Source organism: Hemiscyllium ocellatum, chromosome 9 (assembly GCF_020745735.1).
Source record: "Hemiscyllium ocellatum isolate sHemOce1 chromosome 9, sHemOce1.pat.X.cur, whole genome shotgun sequence".
NCBI classification, from domain to species: Eukaryota; Metazoa; Chordata; class Chondrichthyes; order Orectolobiformes; family Hemiscylliidae; genus Hemiscyllium; species Hemiscyllium ocellatum.
The window spans coordinates 20484517-20507635 of record NC_083409.1 but is presented as its reverse complement, the minus strand read 5'-3'; the positions used below and the strand labels follow the sequence as shown (position 1 = coordinate 20507635).

At 46.1% G+C, this 23119-nt stretch overlaps 1 gene segment (V, D, J or C); it reads left to right on the top strand.

The window, feature by feature from the left end:
* Nucleotides 1–6024: 6024 nt before the first annotated feature.
* LOC132818628 (Ig kappa chain V region Mem5-like) lies at nt 6025–17230 on the top strand (the record flags this gene model as incomplete). The annotated part of the segment is given in 4 exon segments: nt 6025–6086; nt 6273–6567; nt 7046–7080; nt 16914–17230. Coding segments are annotated over 4 exon segments (696 nt in total), but the record flags the coding sequence as incomplete, so codon positions are not given.
* Between the last annotated feature and the right edge of the window lie 5889 nt (nt 17231–23119).

The following is a 23119-nucleotide window of genomic DNA, read 5'->3' as shown; positions in this document are numbered from 1 at the left end:
TTCCACTATGTCCCTCTGCTTTCTCCCATTCTCGCCAGTTAGAGAAAAGTATTTATCTTTGGTCAGGAATTAGTTTGGAGGTAGGAGACAGAGAGGATGGATAATGTGTGTGCTCTCCAATGACTAAAATGTGGATAGTGGTGTCCCCAGGGAACTGGGCCGGAACCTCAGCATTTCACGATATTTCTAAATGACTTGGATGAAAGAATAGACAGCCATATATCCAAGATTGTTGATCACACTGAGTGAGGCAGTTTGGAGGAGGTTACAGAGATAGGGAGAGTGGAGGACAGGGAGGGACTTGAGAACAAGGATGAGAATTTGAAAATCGAGGTGTTGCTGGACCAGGAGCCAATGTAGGCACAGGGTGCAGGGGGATGGAGGAATGGGATTTGATGTGAGTTTGGATATGGGCAGCAGAATTTGGAATGAGCTGAAGGTTACGGAGGGCAGTGGCTGTGATGTGTGCAAGCACAACATTGGTATGGTCATGTTTGGAGTCCCATACACATGACAGAGATTTTCAGTGGCTGATCTTTGTGAGATGGAGGGTATGGTGCTCAGATCGGCCCCAAAGATGAGGCCAAGTTTGTAAAGAGTCTGGTTGAGCAGCAGACAGTGCTCAGGGAGAGGGAAGGAGTTTATACCAGGATCTGAAGGGGATGGCTTTGATCTTCCCAATGTGTTTCCCAGTGAGCCTGGCTCCTCAGTCCTGACTGCTCTTAGCTGCTGTGATTGTCACAGATTGGACACTTATTATTAGAGGTTCTGACCACAGCAGAAAGCCCCAGTGTAAAAAATAACTGCAAAGACTGTCAGATCGCAAGGTTGAAACTTCACCAAAAGAGGAAGTGAAAGAAGGAGCTGGGAGCAGCTGGGTGTTTGTTACTGAGATGGGAGAAAACTGTGAACTGTCTGCACTCCCTGGAACCTGACAGCACAGGAGGCTGGTTCTGGGATTTTTCTTTTCAGAAACAGCACAGTGATGGAAAAAAGGACAGTCACTCTCTCACAAACACACACGCCTGCACTCGGCGATCAGAAACAGAATCCAGCAGCAGCTCTGTCTCCAAGCTGTGAAACCTGCACAGAATTGTTCCTTCATTCAGTTTTTAACTGGCAGGATAGACCAAGCAGGGGAGGCAACACAGTGGTGTGTATAGTCGGAAAGGGATTGCCCTGGGAGTCCTCACCATTAACTATGGAACCCATGAAGCCTCATGACAGCTGGTCAAACATGGGGAAGGAAACCTCCTGCTGATTACCACATAGCACCGCCCTCCGCTCCAACTTCAACTGAGCAGTCAGTCCTCCTCCATGTTGAACAACACTTGGAGGGAGCACTGAGGGAGGGAAAGATGCAGGATATACTCTGAGTAAGGGGCTTCAAAGTCCACCATCAAGACCTGCTCAGAAGCATCATTGCTGAGCAAGGTGGTCACGCTCCACCTAATTCAGCTGCTCGACTGGACCTGGGGCAGGTGGTGAGGGAACCAATAAGAGGGAAAAACATACTCACCATCACCCTCACCAACCTGCCTGCTGCTGATGTTTCTGTCCATGAAAGTATCAGTAAGGGTGACCACCGCACAGTCCGTGTGGAGACAAAATCCCATCTTCACATTGAGATTACCTTGCATTTTGTTGGACAAAAGATATGGGATGTCAGGAAGTATGTTTTCTTTAGCAGCAATTGGTAATGACTTGGAAGTTAGTGCCCATTCAGGTGAGGCAGGTGAAGACACTCAGTTATTGCAATGGCAGATTGGATGGGCTCTTGATGGAAATAAACCTGCAAGGCTCTGGGGGTCGAGTAGGAGAGGGGGTGGGACTGACTGGATTGCTCCATGAAATGACAGCATTTACACGCTTAGTCTCACCTTTACACAAAGACTGGGAGAAACAGACAAACCAGTTCACAGAAGTGTTTTCTCAAGCAAAACACTCTTGAACCAACTCAGAGAACACACCAGACTAGATTTACTAGAATAAATCAGCAAATCAATGGCAAGGGAACAGCGAACCAAAAGTGATGGAACTGAACAGTATATTCAATAGCACAAACAACTAGAGAGGGAGGGATGAAGGGCAGGAGGGCAGAGAGGATACTCTCGGGGTCTGAAGGCTCTGCTGTCAATGGTGGGATGGAGGAAGCAGCAATGGGCAGGAGACCAGAGACAGAAGGTGAAAGGGGGAGGGAGGGAATGTGAGTCTACAGCAGGACACAGAGTGAGGGAGGAGGGAGGCTATGGAGGGAATTGGCTGGCAGTGAGGTCAGATTCTGGAACAACTGTAGTTCTAAGACAGGGAAGGGACCACTCCATATCAGACAAGTTGGGGTTTATGGAATGTGGCTTCAGGAAGCTGAGAGAGGACATTGAAATCATAGAGTCAGGAGGTGGGATGAGCAGGAATTGGGGTTTCTGTGGTCAAGAGGCTGAGGTAATGCAGAGACAAACAATGTTGTTCAGTTTGAAATAAGAGACTTATGTGATGGACAGGATGTGGTGTTCACAGCTCAGGTACTGGACAGTCCGGTGGGAAGGAGGCCAATGTTTACTGTTTGTTGGTCCTATGGGAAGGTGCCCCATATTTACATCATCATAGAGTCATAGAGGTTTACAGCGTGGGATCAGGCCCTTCAGCTCAACTCATCCATGCCGACCAAGTTTCCAAAACTGAACTAGTCCCATCTGCATGTGTTTGGCCCAATCCCCTCTGAATCCTTCCTATCCATGTTCCTGTAAAAATGTCCTTGAAATCTAGTAATTGTACTCCCCTCGACCACTTCCTCTGGCATCTCATTGCACATACACACCAACCTCTGTGTGAAAAGTTTGTCTCTCAGGCCCCTTCTAATTCTTTCTCCTCTCAACTTAAATCTATTCCTTCTCATACTGGACTCTCCTACCCTGGGGGAAAAAAAAACTTTGGCTATTCACCTTATCTATGGCCCTAATGATTCTATAAACCTGTCTAAGGTCACCCCTCAATCTCCTGCATTCACTGGAAAAATCTCTCGGCCTATCCATCCTCGCCTTGTAATTCAAACTCACCAACCTTGGTAACATCCCTTTTATCCAAACCAGTGTAATAACTTCCTTCCTATAGCAGGGTGAGCAGGAATGCACACAGTGTCCAAATGTGGCCTTACCAATGCCTTGTACAGCTGTAACATGATGTTCCAGCTCCTGTACTCCCTGCTTTGACCAGTGAAGGTGAGCGTGCCAAATACCTTCTTCACCATCCTGTCTACCTGTGACACCACTTTCAAGGAACTATGCACTTGTACCCCTCAGTCTCTCTGTTCAACAACACTCCCCATAGCTCTACCATTAGTTGTGTAATTCCTGCCCTGGTTGGTCTTACCAAAATGCAACTCCTTGCATTTATCGAAATTAAGTTCCATCTGGATTTGTTGACCCACTGGCCCAGTTGATGAAGATGACATTGCATTCTTAGATAACCTTCTTCCCTGTCCACGATGCCAACAATTTTAATGTCAGCCACAAACTTACTGACCATTCCTGGTATTTTCTCATAAATTGATGAACAACAGTGATCCAGGATCGATTCTTGTGGCAGACAGCTAGTCACTGGCCTCCAGTCTGAAGAACAACACTCTCTCACCAGCCTCTGCCTCCTATCATCAGGCCAATTTTATATCCAATTGGTTAGCTCTACCTGGATCCTCTGTGATATAATCTTACTAAGCAGTCTACAATAGGGAACCTTGTCTAAGACCTTGCTAAAGTCCATGTCGATGATGTGTACTGATCTATCTTAAGCTATCTATTTCTTCAAAAACTCAACTATCCACTTGTCTCCATTAGAAGGACAAGTGAATAGGAGGCCCACATTTACTGGTCTTCTTGGAGTATCCAGTCAGAAGGAGGTCCATGTTTACTGGTTTCCTTTGGAGAGTCCATTAGGAAGGAGGCCAACATTTCCTGGTCTTTATTGGAGGCTCAAGCAGGAACAATGCCCATGTTTACTGGTCTCTATTGGGAACTTCAGTGGAAAGGAGGCCCATGTCTCTCCATGGGGCACTCTCGTGAACTGACATCCATGTTTACTGGACTCTGTTGGAGAGTCCAGTGCATCATGGACACCATGGTGGGTGTGGGGTTCAGTTCCTTTCTGTTGTAAATGTGTGATGGTCCAAGCGTCATCCAAATAAAACACCCTGACTCAGAAACTGATCACGGAAGGGGAAGGAAAGGGGAAGGGATTGGAACATGTTGTGAATGGACAGGATGGGTCAGTGGGTCAGAGCCTGTGCTGTCCCTCCAGCTCACACTGATGGCCTGAGGATCTCCTCTCTCTGCTGGGCCTTCATGGAATGAGGTTTGTGTCCAAACCAGTCCCCAGTGAGAATAGGCCAACAGCACAGAACTGTCCTTCATTTAACAAGAATCTGTCCATCTTCCTGAGAGATACCAAAACCTGGTCAATGTGGAAATGTACCTTTACTCCAGGAGAAGACATGCTTCTGGGGTCAAGGGTTAACATCCATTAGTGGGGTAGAGCAGAGAGAGATTTATCCTGGATTCAACTGTCACCACCTGGGACACTGTGAGAAAGAGAGAGAAGCGAGACAGAGAGAGAGAAATAGAGGTCAAGTGGGATGCGGAGAAGGAGGGAGAGACGGCCGGAGAAATAGAGAGGGGTAGATAACATTTGGAGGCTTTCAATTGAAGTGAGAGATGGAGCGAATGACGAAGACAGTGAGAGATGGGGAAAGATTATGAGATGGAGTGAGGAAGCATGAGTGAGTTGGAGACAGTGGCTATGAGACAGAGTGAGAGAGAGGGAATATGAGAGAGATTAACAGTGGGAGAGAGAGATAGATGTAGAGAGATCAAAGTAGCAGATGTGAGACAGAAAGGGGAAGAGAGAGAGAGAGAAGTCCTGGTCACCACATTCTGGGAAGGATGTGATTGTACTTGAGAGGGGGCAGAGGAGATTTCCCAGGATGCTCCCTGAGATGGAGGGTCAGCTATGACGAAAGATTGGAAAGGTTGGGGCTGTTTTCCTTGGAGCATTGAAGGTTGAGAGGGACCTGATAGAGAGGTATAAGATAATTGTTGGCAGTGATGTGTTGCATAGGAAGGCACTTTATACAAGAGTAAAGGACTCAATAACCAGGGACAGAGATTGAAGGTAACACAGACATGGACACATTGAAATTTGGAGCAGGAGCAGGCCATTTGGCCCTTTGAGTCTTGTGTGTCATTCAGTATGATCATGGCTGATCCTCTCTCTCAATGCTGTGTTGCTGCTTTCTCCCCATTTCCTTCATGCTGTTAAAATGCAAAACAACTCTCTTTTTTTCTTGAATATATTCAGTTCTTTGTTCTCCACAGCCATTTGTGGTAGAGAATTCATCAGGTTGACCATCCTCTGAGTGTAGAAATGTTTCCTCATCTCGGTCCTAGATGGTCTACCCCGTATCTCCCTGAGACTGTGTCCCCTAGTTCCAGATTCCCCAACCAGGGGAACCTCCTCCGTGCCCATCCCTGTTAGAATTTTATATGTTTCAATCAGATCCCGTCTCATCCTTCTAAACTCGAGTGAATCCAGGCCCAGTTGAGTTGCAGAGTGAGAGGAGAATTGAGGAGAAATGTTTTCACCCAGAGGGTGGTGGGAGTCTGGAACTCACTGCCTGGAAGGCTGGTTGAGTCACAAACTCTCGTGACATTGGAGCAGTGTTTAGATATTCCCTTGTGTTGCTGTAGCCTCCAGAGCAACGGGCCAAGAGCTGGAAGATGGGGTTACTGTCATCAGATCTTTGTTTACCAGCACAGACACAATGGGCCAAATGGCCTCATTCAGTGCTGTTCACATCAATCACTCTCTGAGACAAAGAGAGAGAGAGAAGAGGAAGTGCGAGGGGCTGACGTGGCCCTCCCTGACTGATGCCATTTACATACTGAGGAACACCCAGTCAGACTCTCACAGGCTGCAGCTTTATAAAGCAGAGCCCAGTGAAGGGAGAGTTTATCAGGAACCAGGCACAGGGACAGGAGCACACACCATGATTTCACACATCCAGCTGATCTGGCCCCTGGCATTCTGTGTCACAGGTACAAATCTCTCTCCTTCCACCTTGAATCTTTCGCTGCTCTCCATTTCACTCCAATTCCACTGACTTGTGACTGAAGGGAAAATGCTGAAACCAGAGGAATGCTCAGTGTCTCCAACAATCTCTCATTTGACCGTCTCTTTCTGTGACAGTTCTGACTTCACTGTGTTTCTCTCTGACCCCTCAGGTATCAGTGGGGACATCATCATGACTCAGTCTCCCCCGGTGCTCTCAGTGGGACTGGGCCAGACTGCAACCATCACCTGTACGGCCAGTCAATCTGTGAGCAACTATGTTAGCTGGTACCAGCAGCGGGAAGGTCAGAAACCCTCTCTCCTGATCTATGCTGCAACAAATCGATTCACAGGAGTCTCCGATCGATTCACTGGCAGTGGATCAGGAACCAGTTTCACCCTGACAATCAGCAACGTTCAGAATGAGGATGTCGCTGACTATTACTGTATGCAAGATTACAGCAACCCTCGCCACAATGATACAGAGCCATACAAAAACCTCAAAGCACACAGAATCACCTCCTGTACTGACACACACACGGTTTTAAAAAGTGCATGATAATGGACACACAGTCCCACTGCCTGAACTGCCATATCCCACAGTTATAGTTAAATGAAACTGAACAAATTACCCCATGCTGGGATTGTCACTGTCCACGACACACTCCAGTCCCTGTGGTGTCCACCGCTCACTGGAGGCCTCAGGTTTCCCTCTTCCACTGCATGGCCACATGTGAAGAACATCTGCATGATTTAACAACAAAAAATAAAGTTCACAACCCAGAGGCAGAGACAGAAAGACACATGAATGAGGGAGAGACTGATAGGGGCAAAAAGAGGGTGAGAGTGATCGACAGACTGGGAGACAGGGAGAGGGTGAGAGTGATGGAGGGAAGCAGAGAGCTGAGGTTTTTGTACAGCCTCTACACTGGGAGCTCTCACTGTGGTACACGTTCGGTAAAGGAACCAAACTCAGACTGAGTAAGTAAACCTCAATCCTCCGTTATTAACCCTGTCAATACTGAAACTTTCTAAATCACAAATGCTGAATTGTTGAAGGTGTTAGTGGGGAGCTGCAGTGAATGAAATAGTTGATTGAGGAGCACTGTGTCTGACAGGATGCCCAGCTGTATTTCTGTCGTCCTATTGCCCCCTTTAAGCAGCAAGATGAAAGTCAGTAAGTTTTACTCACTGTGTGGAGGAGCTCTGTCCATTTGCAGCCTGTGGTCCCATTCCTGCAGCATGGAGTGAAATCAGTGAGCAGCCTCCTGCCAGTCTCAGTGTGACGGACACAGGCAGAGTTTGATGTGAGCTCTGGCTCCCTGTCCCAGTCTCTGATCTCACTGACCTCAGCAGCAGCAGCAGCAGCACAGTGAGACACCGAGTTCCCACCTCCCCCAGCTTTAACTCTGCTCAATCACACAATCACAGAGTTGTTACAGTGCATACAGAGGCCGTTCCGCCCATCCTGTCTCAACTGGCTCTCCGAATGATCAATTCACTGAGTGTCATTCTCCTGCCTTCTCCCTGTCACCCTGCACATTGTTCCTTTTTAAATAACAGTCTCATTCCCTTCGGAATGTTTCAATTGAAGCTGCCTCCACCACACTCTCAGGCAGTGCATTCCACACCTTAACCACCCACTGGCTGAAAATGTTTTTCCCTCATCTCACTTTTGCTTCTTTTACCAATTACTTTCAATCCATGGCCTCTCTCTCTCAAATCTTTCTCAGGTGGGAACATTTTCTCCTGGATTACTCTGTTCAGATCCCTCCTGATTTTGAATTTCTTGATCAAATCTCCTCTCTGCCTTCTCTTCTCTGAGGTAAACAGTCCCAACGTCTTCAGTCTATCTTCATAACTCTTGTCCCTCATCCTTGATGGGTCAGATAGCCCACTCCTGCTCCTATTTCTAATGTTCTTATTATCTTATGTTCCTATGTGAGAGACACACATCAGATTTCCACTTAACACTCTGTGGCTGTACCTTCCCAGTCTTATTTCCAACACTCCGTGCAGTCCCACCCTTACACAGTGACCTTGATTTAGAATTTATTACTCTCTCTCCCTCACACTGAAACTGGGTAAGAAGTTCTATTCCTTATTCTGGGTGCTATCTATCTCTCCCAGGATTCTGTGCACCTCTGTGTTCCTCTCTGGTATTAGCTCCTGGATCCCACAGGCCAGCCAAGAAAGTTTAAACCCCCTCCAACAGCTCGAGTAAATCACCCCAAAGGAACTCAGTCCCAGGTCTGTTCAGGAGCAACCCGTCTGGTCTGTACATGTCCATCTCCCCCCAAAGCCAGTCCCAATGTTAAAATAATCGAAAGACCTTCCTCCTGGACTGTCTTTTCAGTTCCACAGTCCTCTTTCTATTCTCACTTGCGTGGGGCACTGGGGGTAATCTTGGAAATTCCTACTTTTGAGCTCCTGCTGCTAATTCCCTCTGGAACTCCCTAAATTCTGACTGCAGGACTACATCTCTTTTCTCCCTCTGTCACTGGGACCGATGTGGACCACCACTGCTGCCTGTTCCCCCTCTCCACTCAGGATGCTCTGCAGCTGCTCAGTGACAGCCTTGACCCTGGCACCAGGGAGACAACACACCATCCTGGATTCCCATCTGCAGCGGCAGAAACACCTATCGATGCCCTCACTCTCGAATCTCCTCTCACTATCGCTCTTCCAGTCTTTCTTGTGCCCCCCTGTACAGCTGAACCCCCGTGATGCCAGGGACTTGGCTCTGGCTGCACTCCCCAGATGAACCATCATTCTCATCAGGATTCTGAACTGAATCCAGGTTGGAGAGTGGGATGCACTCACGGGATCAGCTGCCTGATCCTTTTGGACTGTCTGCTGCTCCCCCATTCCCTCTCTCCCTGCATACTCTGAAGCTGCAGAGTGACCACATCTAGAAACATGCTCTCCACGGAGCTCTCAGCCTCACGGACGCTCCGCACTGACACCAGCTGCTGCTCAAGCTCCGAAACCTGGAGTTCCAACTGCTGTCACTGACCACACTTCCTGTACTCATGGTATTCCAGGAAGCAGGACAAGCAGTTCCCTCATGCAACCTGATGCTCACTCTCACCACTCCCTGGTTATCTTTTGTCAAAGTACTTTTGAGAAACAGCAACAGCAGGGCCCACAATCCAGTATTTTCAATGTCCATAGAATCACATAATTCCTACAGTATGGAAACAGGCCATTTGGTCCAACAAATCCACACTGACCCTCCGAACAGTAACCCACCCAGACCCATTCCCCTACCTTTTTAACCTACATTTACTCCTGACTAATGTACCTAACCTGCACTATGGGCAATTTAGCATGGCCAATTCACCGAACCTGCACAGCTTTGGACTGTGGGAGGAAACCAGAGCACCCGGAGGAAACCCACACAGGCACAGGGAGAACATGCAAACTCCACACAGACAGACACCCGAGGCTAGAATCAAACCTGGGTCCATAGCGCTGTGAGGCAGCAGGGCAAACCACTAAGTGACTGTACTTCCAGTTTTCCAGGGTTTCAAGGAACCTCTACATAAACCCAAAATACTTAAGATATAGGAGCAGAATTGGGCCAGTCAGAAGAGAGTCTGCTCTGCCATTTGATCTTATGTGATGTGTTTCTCAACCCCATTCTCCTCTTAACTTTTGATCTCCTTACTGATTAAGAACCTATCTGTCTCTGTTTTAAATACTCTCAACACCGGGGCATCCATAGACCTCTGTGACAATGAGTTCCACAGATTCACCACCCTGTGGCTGAAGAAATGCCTCCTTATCTCAGTTCTGACAGATCATTCTTCACTCTGAGGCTGTGCCTTCGGGCCCGAGTTTCTTCTATTCGTGGGAACACCTTCTCCATGTTCTCCAGGCCTCTCAATATTCTGTAGTTTCAATAAGATTCCCCCATCATCTTTCTAAACACAATTGTATACAGATCCAGAATCCTCAACCACTCTTTATATGACACCCCCTTCATTCCCAGGATCATTCTTATTCTTTCTCTCTTTTTCCTCTGGACCCTCTCCAATGACAGCACATCCTTCCTTAATAAGGAGACCACAATTCCAAATGTGGTCTGATGACAGACTTATACAAACTCAGCAGTACACCTCTGACGTTAAAGTTAATGCTAACATTGTAACTGCCTTTCAAACAGCCAATGGTGAACCTGCACGTTAACCTTCAGAGAAACCTGAGCAAGGACTTTTGTGCTTCAGATTTCTGAAATCTTTCCTCACTTAGAAAACAGTCTGTGCCCCTATTCTTCCCACCAAAGTATCTAGCCTCCCAAGTCCCCGCATTGTACTCCACCTGCCACTTCTTTGCACATTCCCCCAGCCTGACCAAGTCCTTCTGCAATCTCCCCCACTTCCTCAACTCCACCTGTCCTTTCACCAATTTTTGTGTCATCTACAAACATATGAACAATATCTTCAGTTCCTTATCCAGATTGTTAATGGATAATGTGAATAGTTGTGGTCCCACCACTGATCCCTGCGGATCGCCACAAAGCACCAACTGCCATCCAGAAAAAAATCCCTTTGTCCCTACTCTCGTCTTTGTGCCAGCCAGCCAATCCTCTACACATCGCAGTGCCTTGCCCCTGACAGCATGGGCTCTTATTTGACTTAGCAGTCTCCTTTATTGTACCCTGTCAAAGGCCTGGTGGAAATCCAAATGAATCACATCCACTGGCTCTCCTTTGTCTAACTCACTTGTTACCTCCTCAAAGATTTCTAACAGATTTATCAGGCATGCCTCCCTTTGATGAAGCTGTGCTGAGTCAATCCAATTTTACCAGGTTGCAATTTTACCAGGCTTTAAGGGTGAGATTCCAAATACCTGCAATCTCACCCTTAGGTAGACCTCTAAAATCTTACCAATGACCGAGGTCAGGCTAACCAGCTTATAATGTCCCATCTCTGCCTCCCTCCTTTCTTAAACAGGGATGTTACATTCACTATTTTCCAGTCTTCTGGGACCACTCCTGACTCCAGTGATTTCTGAAAGATCATAGCCAATGGCCCTACAATTACCTTAGCTATCTCCACCAGAACTCTGGAGTGTAGTCCATCGGGTCTGACTGATTTATCCACCTTCAGACCTTTCAGCTGCCTCAACCCCTCCACCTTAGTGATGCCCTTTCCACTCACTTCTGCTCCCAACTCTCTTGAAGGTCAGGTGTACTGGCTGATATTTAAGCATCATGGTTAGCCACAGGTGAGGTGCCAGAAGACTGGAGGATAGCGAAGACTGTGCCATTGTTCAAAAAGGGCTGAAAAACAAAAGCCTGGGAATTATAAGCTTAACATTTGTGGTGGGTAAGTTGTTTGATAAGATAAGATACACATGCATTTGGAAAGAGTGAATTTGATTAGGAGTTGTCAGCATGACTTTGTGAGTGGGAGAATATGCCTCACAAATTTGTTAAGTTACTTTGATGAATTGACCAGGAAGGTTGATGAGGGCAGGATGGTAGACGTGGTCTATATGGATTTCAGTGAGGCCTTTGATAAGGTTCCATATGGTAGGCTTTATGGAAGGTTAGATTGCATGGAATCCAAGGTGACCTGGCAAATTGAATACACGATTGGCTTGATGGTAGAAAGCACAGGGTAATAGGGGAAGTATCCTTATTGTACTGGAGGCCTGTGACTAGTGGAGTGCCTCAGTGGTCAGTGCTGAGCCCATTGCTGTTTGTTATCTATAACAATGTTTTGGATGAGAATGTACAAGGCATGGTTAGTGAGTTTGCTGATGACACTCAAATAAGCAGCATCGTGGACAGTGCGGACAGTTATCAGAAATTGCAGCAGGACCTTGCTCAGCTGGGGAAGTGGGCCGAGAAATGACAAATAGAGTTTAATACAGATAAATGTGAGGTCTTGTATTTTGGAAATTGAAAGCAAGGTAGGAGTTTCATGGTGAATGATAGGACCTTAAGGAATATAGTGGAACAGAGGGTCCTTAGAATTCAGATAAGCAGTTCTCTGAAAATGGAGTCACAGTGAATAGAGCAGAGAAGAGAGCTTTTTCTGCAGTGCCCTTCATCAGTCAAAGCATTGACTACAGATGTTGGGAAGTTATGTTGCAGTTATGCAGGACACTGGTGAAGCCACACTTGGAATATTGTGTTCAGTTTTGGTCACCTTGTTCCAGGAAGGATGTTATTAAACTGGAAAGAGTGCAGAAGAAATTTGCAAGGATGTTGCCAGGATTCAATTGTTTGGGTTAAAGGGAGAGTACTTTTTTCTTTAGAGTGTAGGAGACTGAGGGAGGACCTCATAAGATCATGAGAGGCATGGATAGGATGAATTCACTCGGTCTTTTCCCCAAGGTTTGCGAATATGAGCTAGAGCGCATCAGTTTAAGGTTAGAGGGGAAAGAATAAAAGGGAACCTGAGGAGCAACCTTTTTACACATAGGATTGTTCGCATATGGAATGAGCTGCCAGTGGAAGTGGTTGAGGTGGGTACATTAATAACATTTAAAAGGCATTTGGACAAATACAGCAAAGGAAAGGATTCAGAAGGATATGGGCCAAGTGTAGGATTAGCGTAAATGGACATTTTGGTTGGCATGGACCAGTTTGGTCCAAATGGCCTGTCTCCATGCTGTAGGACTCTGTGACATTGTTATGGACCAGGCCAGACCCTTCTAAACATTTTAAGAATGCAGCCTTTTCGAATTGTGTTAAGCAAATGTAACCTGGATATTCCAGGAATGATACAACTGGCCAAACCACTCAGCTTGAAGGAAAAGAGTATTTATTTACAATCAAAAGAAAACAGAATTTAGAATAATTTAACTATTTGAAAACCCAACTTACGAAAAAATGTAACTTGACAAAGAGTTGTTCCAATTTGCTGTAATAGCCTTGGCAAAAAGGTTCTTACAGGAGAGGAATTTCAGACAGTGAGTCCACTGGAAAATGTTGAATTGGGGAACCTTTCTCACCAGCAGCTTTCTTTATCCAGGAGCTTCCAACCAACTGTTTGTCAAAAACAGCAAACTGGAAGAACTGGCCACTCTCCTTTTATTGGACAAGTGTTTAATATAAAACCTAAAAGCCTTTTCCCTGACTGTTGCCTTAGGCAGTACCTGTTAGCCATGAGCAAAGTCCCTAACCCAGACAAATTGGAACCTCTGCCTTTACAACCCCTCTTGAAAAAAAAATCCAAGGACAACTCAAACTTGTGAAATGAGCAGCATTGCCACACCACTGTGAAAGCTGATTTAAGGCACCGATGCACATTTTCCACCATTTCTTTGTTCCCCATTACTACTTCTGCCTTTTCCAGTGGTACAATTTCTATTATTGACTCCCTCTTGCCTTTCATATATCTAAAGAAAACCTCTTGCAATACTCTTTTATGTTACTAACTCGCTGACCCTTATATTTTATTTACACACCCATCCTTACCTTTTTTTTAGTTACTCTCTGCTGTTTTTAAAGGCTTCCCAATCCTCTGGCTTCCCAATAATCTTCACCACATTGCATGTTTTTTCTTTTGCTTTTATGCTGACCCTGACTTCCCTCATCAGCCATGGTTGCCCTGGCCTCCACTCAGTACCTTTCTTCTTCCTTGGGTTAAATTCCTGCTCTGCCTCCCAAATTACCCCCAGAAACTCCTACCATTGCTGCTCCATTCTCTCTTATGCTCAGCTTCCTTTCTTACCAGCTCTGGCCAGCTCCTCCCCCATGTCTTTGTAGTTACCTTAAGTTAATTGCATTACCGGTACAACTGACTCCAGATTCTCTGTCACAAACTGCAGGGTGAATTCTGTCATATTACGGTCAATGCCCCGAAGGGATTCCTTCACCCTAAATTCCCTAATCAGGTCTGCTTCAATACACATCACCCAATCCAGAATTGCCTGTTCCATAGTGATCTCTGCCACAAGCTGCTCTAAAAACCATGTCGTAAGCATTCCATTAATTCCTACCCTTGAGATCCCCAAACAATTTAATTTTCCAGTCTCCCTGCATACTGAAGTCCCTCATGACTATTATAGCAGGGCCTTCTCTATCACCTGATTTATTTTCTTCCTCATATCCTGACTGCTGCTGGGGGGTCCTGTGCTAAGTTCTCATCATGCTCTTTCTCCCTTGCAACTCCTCAACTCTACCCACACAGATTGAATGCATTCCAACTCTAAATCCCTTCTTGTGATTGATCTCATTTCATTTCTTACCAAGAAGGTAACCCCACCCCCATCTACCCATCAGCATGTCCTGTCAATCGGATGTGCATCCTTGAGTATTTCATTCCCAGTCCTCAACCCCTTACAGCCAGGTCTCTGTGATACTCAAAACATCAAACCTGCCAATTCCAATCTGTGTTACAAGCTCATTTACCTCATTTCGGATACTTCCTGAATTCAGGTACAACACCCTCAGTCCTGCATTGACTACCCTCCTTTTCATAGTTGTCCCCTTATGCACTGTGCCTAAAATTAATTTTCTGACCCTTTCCATAATCTATGTCCTATTAATTATTCTGGAAACTTTACTAACCTCTCCTGAGCCCTGCGTCACTTTAATGATTTTAAAGTCCTTGGGAACCTCAACTTGTGGCATCACTCTGTCTACCTTATTCCGAATGCGTTATCATACAAAGACTTTAGGTTATTTCTACTGTCTGTATTGCCTTGTTACAATATGACATTCACAAATTCTGATCCTTCCTTTTATTTTCTGGTAACAATCAAACCCATCACTAACCACGACTCCCACCTTCTCCTGTGCCTTTCATTTTCTCACGTTCTGTGCAAGTGAACCCATTTGCTTTCTCTTTGAGTTGACTTCAGGTCAATATTTATCCCTGAAACATCACTGAACATGCTTCATAATCTCATTTACGATTGCGCGATATTGCTGTGTACAAATTGTGTTTTCTGCATTACAACAGTGACCAGTATTCAGACAAGTCCCTCACTCTCTGTAAATGCTTTGGGAGAGCCTGACATACAAGTCTCTCTTTTGATGCACTGGGAGCCTTTCAGATATCAGAGATGCCATTCCATGGCTCTATTAGACAGACAGCAGGACGGTGTCTCCTGGTCAATATTGATTCCCTAATTAGCATCACTAAAAATCTGATCCTCGCCTCATTGTCACCCAGCTCTCTGGGATCTTGCTGAGCACAGTCTGATGGAAAGGGACACTGCGACATCCTTAGGTGGAGGCAGGTGCAACATAAATGCAAGTCTTTCTTTGAGGTTGGAGTCTCCTGAACCTGACCCTTGCCCGTTGGATACACACTTCCATCTTCCAGGGAACATGGGATCATTAAGAGCAGTGTCACTGTCTGATCCCAAGACACTGAGACTCTTTGCACCCTCACATTTGACCTTGCTGAGCTGGAAGATTTGAAACAAAATCTAGAACCTTCTCCATGGACACCTCACGTGACTCCTTCCTGAAGTGTGCTGATCCAACTCTGCTCCAATGTTGTTGAATAAACTTATCCCAAGCTGTGAGTGATCGGAGGTTTGCTAAAGAGGTGTCGAATTCCACCCCACATACCAGCTCTTGCTCCATAGCTCTGGAGGCTTTGGTGTTTCAAGTGACTATCCAAGTGTTTTTTCAATGTGATGAGGGTTTCTGCCGCTCTCACCCTTTCAGCTTGTGAGGTCCTGATCCCACCAGCCACTGGGTGAAAACAATTACTCCTCAACTCCCCTCGAACCCTGCCCCCAATTCATTTCAATCTCTCTCCATGGTTATTGCCCTCTGTGCTGATCGAAATCAGTCCTTCCTACCCACTCTATCCAGACCCCTCATCATTTTACACACCATCGATCAAATCTCCCCTCAGCCTCCTGTGTTCCAAAGAAACCAGTCCCAGCCAAACCAATCATTCCTCAAAGCTAATACTCCTCATTCCTGATAAAATCCTCTACTCTCCCCATCTGTAGGGGGATCACATACTTCCTGCAATGTGGTGACCAGAACTGCACACAGTTCTCTCATTGTGCTCTAACGGGACTTCATTTGAGGTCAGAAGTCACACGACAGCAGGTTATAGTCCAACAGGCTTATTTCAAATCACAAGCTTTCAGAGCTCTGTTCCTTCAGCACTGAAGTTGCTTCACCTGAAGATGGAGTAGAGTTTCCAAAGCTTGTGATTTTCAATAAACCTGTTGGACTGGAACCTGGTGTCATGTGACTCCTGAACATGTCCACCCAGTCGGGCACCAGAGCCTCCACATCATATCGATAGTTTCACATCTTTGCTGAGACTCTCTCTTTGGGAGTGCCACTCTTACTCTTTTGGGAAAAGATTCTGAATGATCTCTGTCTCTGTCTCATCCTTGGAGACCTCCCACTGCCCTGTCACTGATCTCCCATCAAGTCGATGGTTCCAGTACTCTTTTATCAAATTACCACACAGTTTGGTAAAATGGATTGTTCCCAAATGAAAACTTTTACACTTGCTCCACGGTTCTCCATTTCCATCCCTATTCTCAATCTCACTGAGGTCCGATCACTGTCACTAAAATGCTCCCACATTGATAGCCCTTCCAGCTGCCCACATTCAATCCTTAAATGGTGGTCCAGGACTGTCCCTTATCATTCTGCTGCATCACCATCACCTTCTCAGAGACAATTAGGGATGGGCAGCGACTGGCTCTGCCAGTGCCATACACATCCCAAAAAGCAATTTTTAAAATGCCAGTGCTTTTGTCAGGTCTGCTAGGTACTGGATACAAATGTTCAAATGTTTTAGCAGTTAATGTTCAGAGAGTTTATGTACCTTCAAAAGGCAGGGATTAAAATTGTTTCTCTTGTCTTTCAGTCCGTGACAACTCTCAGCCCAAGCTGACCCTGCTGCCCCCCTCCCCGGAGCAGGTCAATGCCAAGGGCACTGCCACCCTGGTGTGCCTTGCCAATCACTTCTATCCTGATGAGCTGGAGGTGCAGTGGAAGAAGGATGGTGCAGTCATTTCGGACGGGGTTCAGACCAGCAACTACCTGCGAGCTTCGGACAGTACCTACAGTGTCAGCAGCCTGCTGACCCTCTCTGGGTCTGACTGGGAATCCGACGCTCGCTTCTCCTGTGCCCTCACCCACATGACCCTCCCCTCTCCCCTCAGCAAGAGCATCAGGAGATCAGAATGTGTGTAGAGTGTTTGAGACAGTCCACAGAGGAGACACAACTTTAAATAGGACAGGGCTGAGCTGGCAGGTCAAAGGTCATTGTCAGCACTGAATTTCAACTCTCTTCCTTCACAGGACTGGCTTGGAGATACTTCTGACCTTTAGGGGTTAAGGCAGATCATTGGGATAGTGTAGAGAAAACTTTACTCTTTGTCTATCCCCATGCTTTTCCTGACCTGGATGTGTTTGATGGGGACAGTGTTAACTTACGATGTCAAGTAAAACCTCTCGAAGATGCTAAAGACTGTCAGCTGTGCAAAAACAATGTGAACCTCAAAAGTCTCTGTTTCAGTAAAACAGACCTCCTTCCTGCTCAGCCGTCAGTTCCAATTTAAGATTTTGTCACCGTTTAAAGGGACAGGATTCTAATGTTATTGAGAAAATCTCCACAAGTGTTTTCCTCAAGCTCCATTGTGGCTGTGAATTTGTGCAGCTTCCTCTGTCTGGGCTGTTAATTGCAGTCTGTTTTCTGTCAATGTCAATCTGGAAAAGGGAATAAAGATGAAGAAGATTCAGTCTCTGTCTTGTGAGTGCTTTGGGAATGGCCAGAGCTGAGTCCTCAGGGATAGGTGTATGAAGTGAAAAGCTCTATCCCAGTCCCAGGTATGGAGCAGAAAGGGGAGAATAGAGGGGGCAATGGGGAACACAATAATCTGATGGGAATTCCCCTGAACACCAACACATCCTTTCAGCACAGCAAGATCCCGAGCCGAGCAGTTCAGTTCCCATTTTATTGATCAATTTGACCAGCAGGATCTTACTACCCAGAATAACAATATCACAGGGTTTGCAAAGTAAATATTCCATGCAACATTTGATTTGTATTTGGAGAGAATGTGCGAAATCCACATAGATATTCACTTTAGGCAGGGATGGAACCCAGGTTCCTAGCACTACAAGACAGCAGTGCTAACCACTGAGCCACCACGTCATCCACTATACTGCCTGCATATATCCCTGATACAAAATATTCTGATGGCAATTCCCCCTCCACACCAACCCATCCATCAGGGACAGCAAGATCCTGAGCCAACCAATTCAGATCAGGGTCACTGGGGACACTCTATTCATCAATATGATCAGCAGAATCTTGGAACGCAGAATAACAATTCCACAGGGTTTGGGTAATAAATATTCCATAAATTAGACTTGGGTTTTCTTTACTCTTCAAATGAGATGGAATTGTCCCGTGTGTCCCTGGGGTCAGATTGAGAATGTTCGGTCCAGGGGGAGTCTGGGAGTCCCGGCTGGGGAGGACAGTCAATGTTAAACTTTCTGCTGTCACATTCTGTAGCCCCTGGGCCATCTCAGTGACAACCATCCAGGGCTCAGGGTGGATTCCAGAGCAGCTCATTGTCCTGACTGTTGTGTTCCTCAGTCCACACGTGGCTCCAGCAATCTCACTCCATGGTTCTCGTATCAGTGGGAACCATGGGGCTGAAATCTTATCGAAACAGAATCTCACACAGCGGGGAGGCTGCTGGTGGGTCAGAAACCCCTTGGATTCAGTCCCAGATTCCACTGTGGCTCTTTCATTCAAACACAGCATTAGCACACTGACACCACATTCAGAGGGTAATCCTGAGATGGGGCAAGTTTGGTTCTTGATTCCAATGTGAGGAAATGGGGGCTGGGTGTGAAATGTCTAGTCTGAAACTGGTGGGGGTACTTTATATTGAAGAATAGGAACTGATGTCAGGATAAAGTCAGGTGTTGATGGGAGTGAGGAATATCTCAGTGATCTGTCTCCAGAATCCACAGACTACACACATCCTTCTGTCAGACCCTGAAGTATGAGAAAGCAGCTCATCGACATCCAATATTTCTCCAACCTTCCCAGAAAAGGTGAAATATTTTCTATCTGAGTGATTCCCTGGGGCAGGGCATTTTAAAAAGGGCTGTGGGAAGGGAATCGTTGACTCTCGATGACAAAGCCAATGGAAGGATGTGGAGCTGACACTGTGAAACGTTAGGGCACAGAGGATGACACCAGAAGCAATTCAATGTTGTCGCTCTCTCCTTTGGTAATAATTGGTTTTCCCTCATAATGTGCTCTCTTGTATTCGGTCCACCTGTCTTTCTTGCTTTGCTTCTTTTGACTTGAGTCTGTGGGTAGTTCCATCAAAACCCAATCTCCTCACACTCATCCAGGTCCCCGAAGAGATTGGTTAGAGAAGACTGGATTATAACAAGTGTCACAGGTATTTCATATCTTACCTCATTGAATCAAAGCATTGAGCCCATTAATCTTCAAAACAGATTCAAGCATTAAAGTCACATTCGTTTGTTGTAAAAGTAACGTATTTCTCAGGCTGAAAGAAGGAAGCTTCAGACTGAGAAATGAGCGAGCTTAACCCAGATCCTGAGCATTGGCAAGTGGAACTAGATTGAGTTGGGATGTCTGGTCAGCGTGGTCGAGTTGGACCGAAGGTTCTGTCTCCCTGCTGTACATCTCTATGACTCTATTAGAACAACAGCACAAAGTGATATCAATTAGCACCAGTATAAATACAGGGCAGCCTATATCCTGCAGTTGGCACTCAGTGCAGCTGGCATAGAGGGGGATGCTGGGAAGTTTGGTCAATGTGGGAGTTCGGTGAACTGACTGTCACTTCAGCTGATGGGAGCCTGCACATGCACTTGGTTTGAAAATAGCAAAATAACAAACAAGGGGACAGGAGTCTGTTGACCAGATCAGCTGGGAAGAGATTTGTGTAAAGAAACATATAAATAGTGTGCTTAGGAAACCTCAAATAGGGAAATTCAAGAAATGACAAGCACTGAAACATTGATCCAGAGACTGAGGACAATTACTAGTTTAATGAAACAGTTGATTTCTTTCATTTGTAAGTGGGATCAGCATTTGTTCATTAAACTGAAATGATTCAGGGTAAATACATCTGTAGTGACTGTATAAATCTACAGCAACTCCCACTCAGGGGGTTTGGATTGGAAGCTGAGTTGTAAGAATCCTGATACATCAGGGAGGGGCAGCGATACCTGAGACTTTGTTCCAGATGGAAGGTGTAAGCCTCAGGACTGGGCAGTCCAATTCCATGTTAGTAAGGGGCAGGAGGGTATGACCCAAGAGGGGGTCAGATAAGGGTTTGGAGAATACAGTGGGACAGGAAAACCCCCCACTCTTCGAAACTCCAGTGAGAACAAGGCCAGCCTTTCCAATCCTTCCTCATCACACAGGCCCCTCATACCAGGGATCCGTCAGGTAAAATTCCTCTGAAACACTTCCAATGGATTTATATTCCTTCTGCAATTAGGAGACCAAAAGTTCATACAAACCTTGAGATGTCCAGGACGAACTGAAACATCACATTCTCACTTTCAGATCCCTAATCACACCTACTCTTACTTTTCACCAGCCTTGTTACTGTCCATCTCTCATTGTCATGCACACAGTGGCGCGGAGCTGCTTTCTTGAACCGCTGCAGTGTGCTGTAGGTAGACCCACAATGTGCGGAGGAAGGGAATTCCAGGATTCTGACCCAGTAACAATGTAGGAACAGTGATACATTTCCAGATCAGAATGCTGAATGGCTTGGAGGGGAAAGTGCAAAGAGCGGTGTTCCTGTGTACCTGCTACCATGTCCTTCTTGATGGAAGTGGTCATGGGTTTGGAAGGTGCTCTCTCAGGATCTTTGCTGAACCTCTGCAATGTATCTTGTAGATAGTGCACACAGCTGTTACTGAGGGTCAATGTGGAGGCAATGGATATATGTCGATGTGGTGCCAATCAAGCCAGCTGAAATTTGATAAACAAGATTTGAATAAAACAAAATAACATAAAACAGGTTAAAATTGAATAAAATCATCAAAAACTGTGGTGTCTTTTTGATAAAACATTACTGAATCCAAAACATTATTCCCTCCTCTCTCTAAAGCGGCTGCACCTGTTCCCCTTCTCGAGCATCTTGTTTTATTTGAGATTTGCAGTATTTTACTCTTGTATCTGTTTTAATGCCATTGGTTATAAGAGAAGCATTGGTCAGCACACTGGGGAGATTTTCCCTGAGATGGTCACAAAGCCCTTATATTCACATTGACCTGAGAGGGCAGTGGTTTAACTGATCATCCAGCAGATGGCGTCTTTACGTTTGCCAGTCTCAGGATAGTGCTCCAGTGACTGGAGTGGGGCTTGAAACCTGCAGGTTCAGGTGACGGTGTTACCATTGAGGCCGTCTATTCTTTCCTGGGATGTGGGTGTCACTGGCAAGACCAGCATTTGTTCTCCATCCCTAACTGCCCTGAAACTGAGTGGCTTGCTTGGCCTTTCAAATGTCAGGCAAGGGTCAGCCACATTGCTGGAGTCCTGGCACAGTCAGACATCTACAACAGGTCCACAGGAACAAGGCCCTTCGGCCCAATGAGCCAAAGCCAGTCGAACAACCACCTCACTATTCTAATTCCGTGTTCCAGTACTCGGCCCGTAACCCTGTATGCCTTGGCATCGTAGCTGCACATCGAAATACTTCAATGTTATGGGAGAGCTTCTGCCTCAACTACCCTTACAGAAAGCAAGTTACAAATTACCACCACCTTCTGCATGAAAGCGTGTTTCCTTACATCCCTCTTAATCTTCTGCCATTTCCCTCAAATCTCTGCCCCCAGTCATTGATCATGAAATAACTCCACATCATCAAGTCACCCTTTTATTTGCACATCAACTATCCTTGACTGTAATGTCTCATATAGAGTTAGGCACCAGAGGCACAGGGTCCCTAACACTCAACCTGTTTGATGTCAGTAAGTCATCTCCCTGTTATATCCTTGTAAAGATTTGAGCTTTTCTTGTGAAACTCCTTTGGGGTTTTTTCATGGCACAGAGTCTTCCACACACTCCCACCTCTCCTGATGCTCACCCTTGTCTGGTTAATTCTTCCCATTTCAGTAAAGTCTGTGATATTTCCACGGAGGATGTGTACTTGAAACCACCATAGAGAAGCTCCTATGAAGAAGCACTACAATAGAAGGAAGGCTGATGTTTGCAGGAAGCCTGGACTGTGTCCTTGTGAACCTTTTCCAAACATTTCCATGTGATCTGTCACCCTCCTTCAACTCTTCCCATTTCCTCCAAATCCAGTGGGTGGCCCTGGGTCCCAGCTATGTCTGCTTGTTGTCGGCTACATCAAACAACACCTCACCAGTACATGCACAGGCACCGTTCCCCAAATCTTCCGCCATTACATCAGTGACTGCATCAGTGCTGCATCCACTACCCAGGCTGAACTGGAGCATTTCATCTACTTTGCTAACAACTTCCAACCTTCCCCTAAATTCACGTAGTCTATCTTGGACAAATTCTTCTCCTTTCTTGACCACCCCATTTCCATCTCCGGTGACAGTCTAGGAACAGACATCTACTGTAAACCCACAGACTCACACAACTACCTGGACAACACCTTCTCCCAACCAATATCCTGCAAGAACACCATCCCGTTTTCCCAATTCTTCCATCTCCGTCACATCTGCTCGAACGAGGAGACGCTCCCCTCCCAAGTGTCCCAGATGTCCACCTATTTTTAACAATATACTTTTCCCACCTCTGCCATCCAGAAAGCCCTCCACCACACCTCCTCCATTCTCTGCTCTCCAAATCTAAACACCCCCCTCCAAAATTCAATAAAGACAGGGTCCCCCTTGTCTTCAACTTACACCCCACCAATCTCCACATCCAACATATCAGCCTCAAAAAATTCTGCCAACTCCAGCTAGACCCCCACCACCAAGAACATCTTACCCTCCCCACCCCTCTCTGCCTTCCACAAGGACTGTTCCCTTTGCCAATCCTTGGTTTTCACCACACTTCACACCTACCCCCTCCTCCCCCAA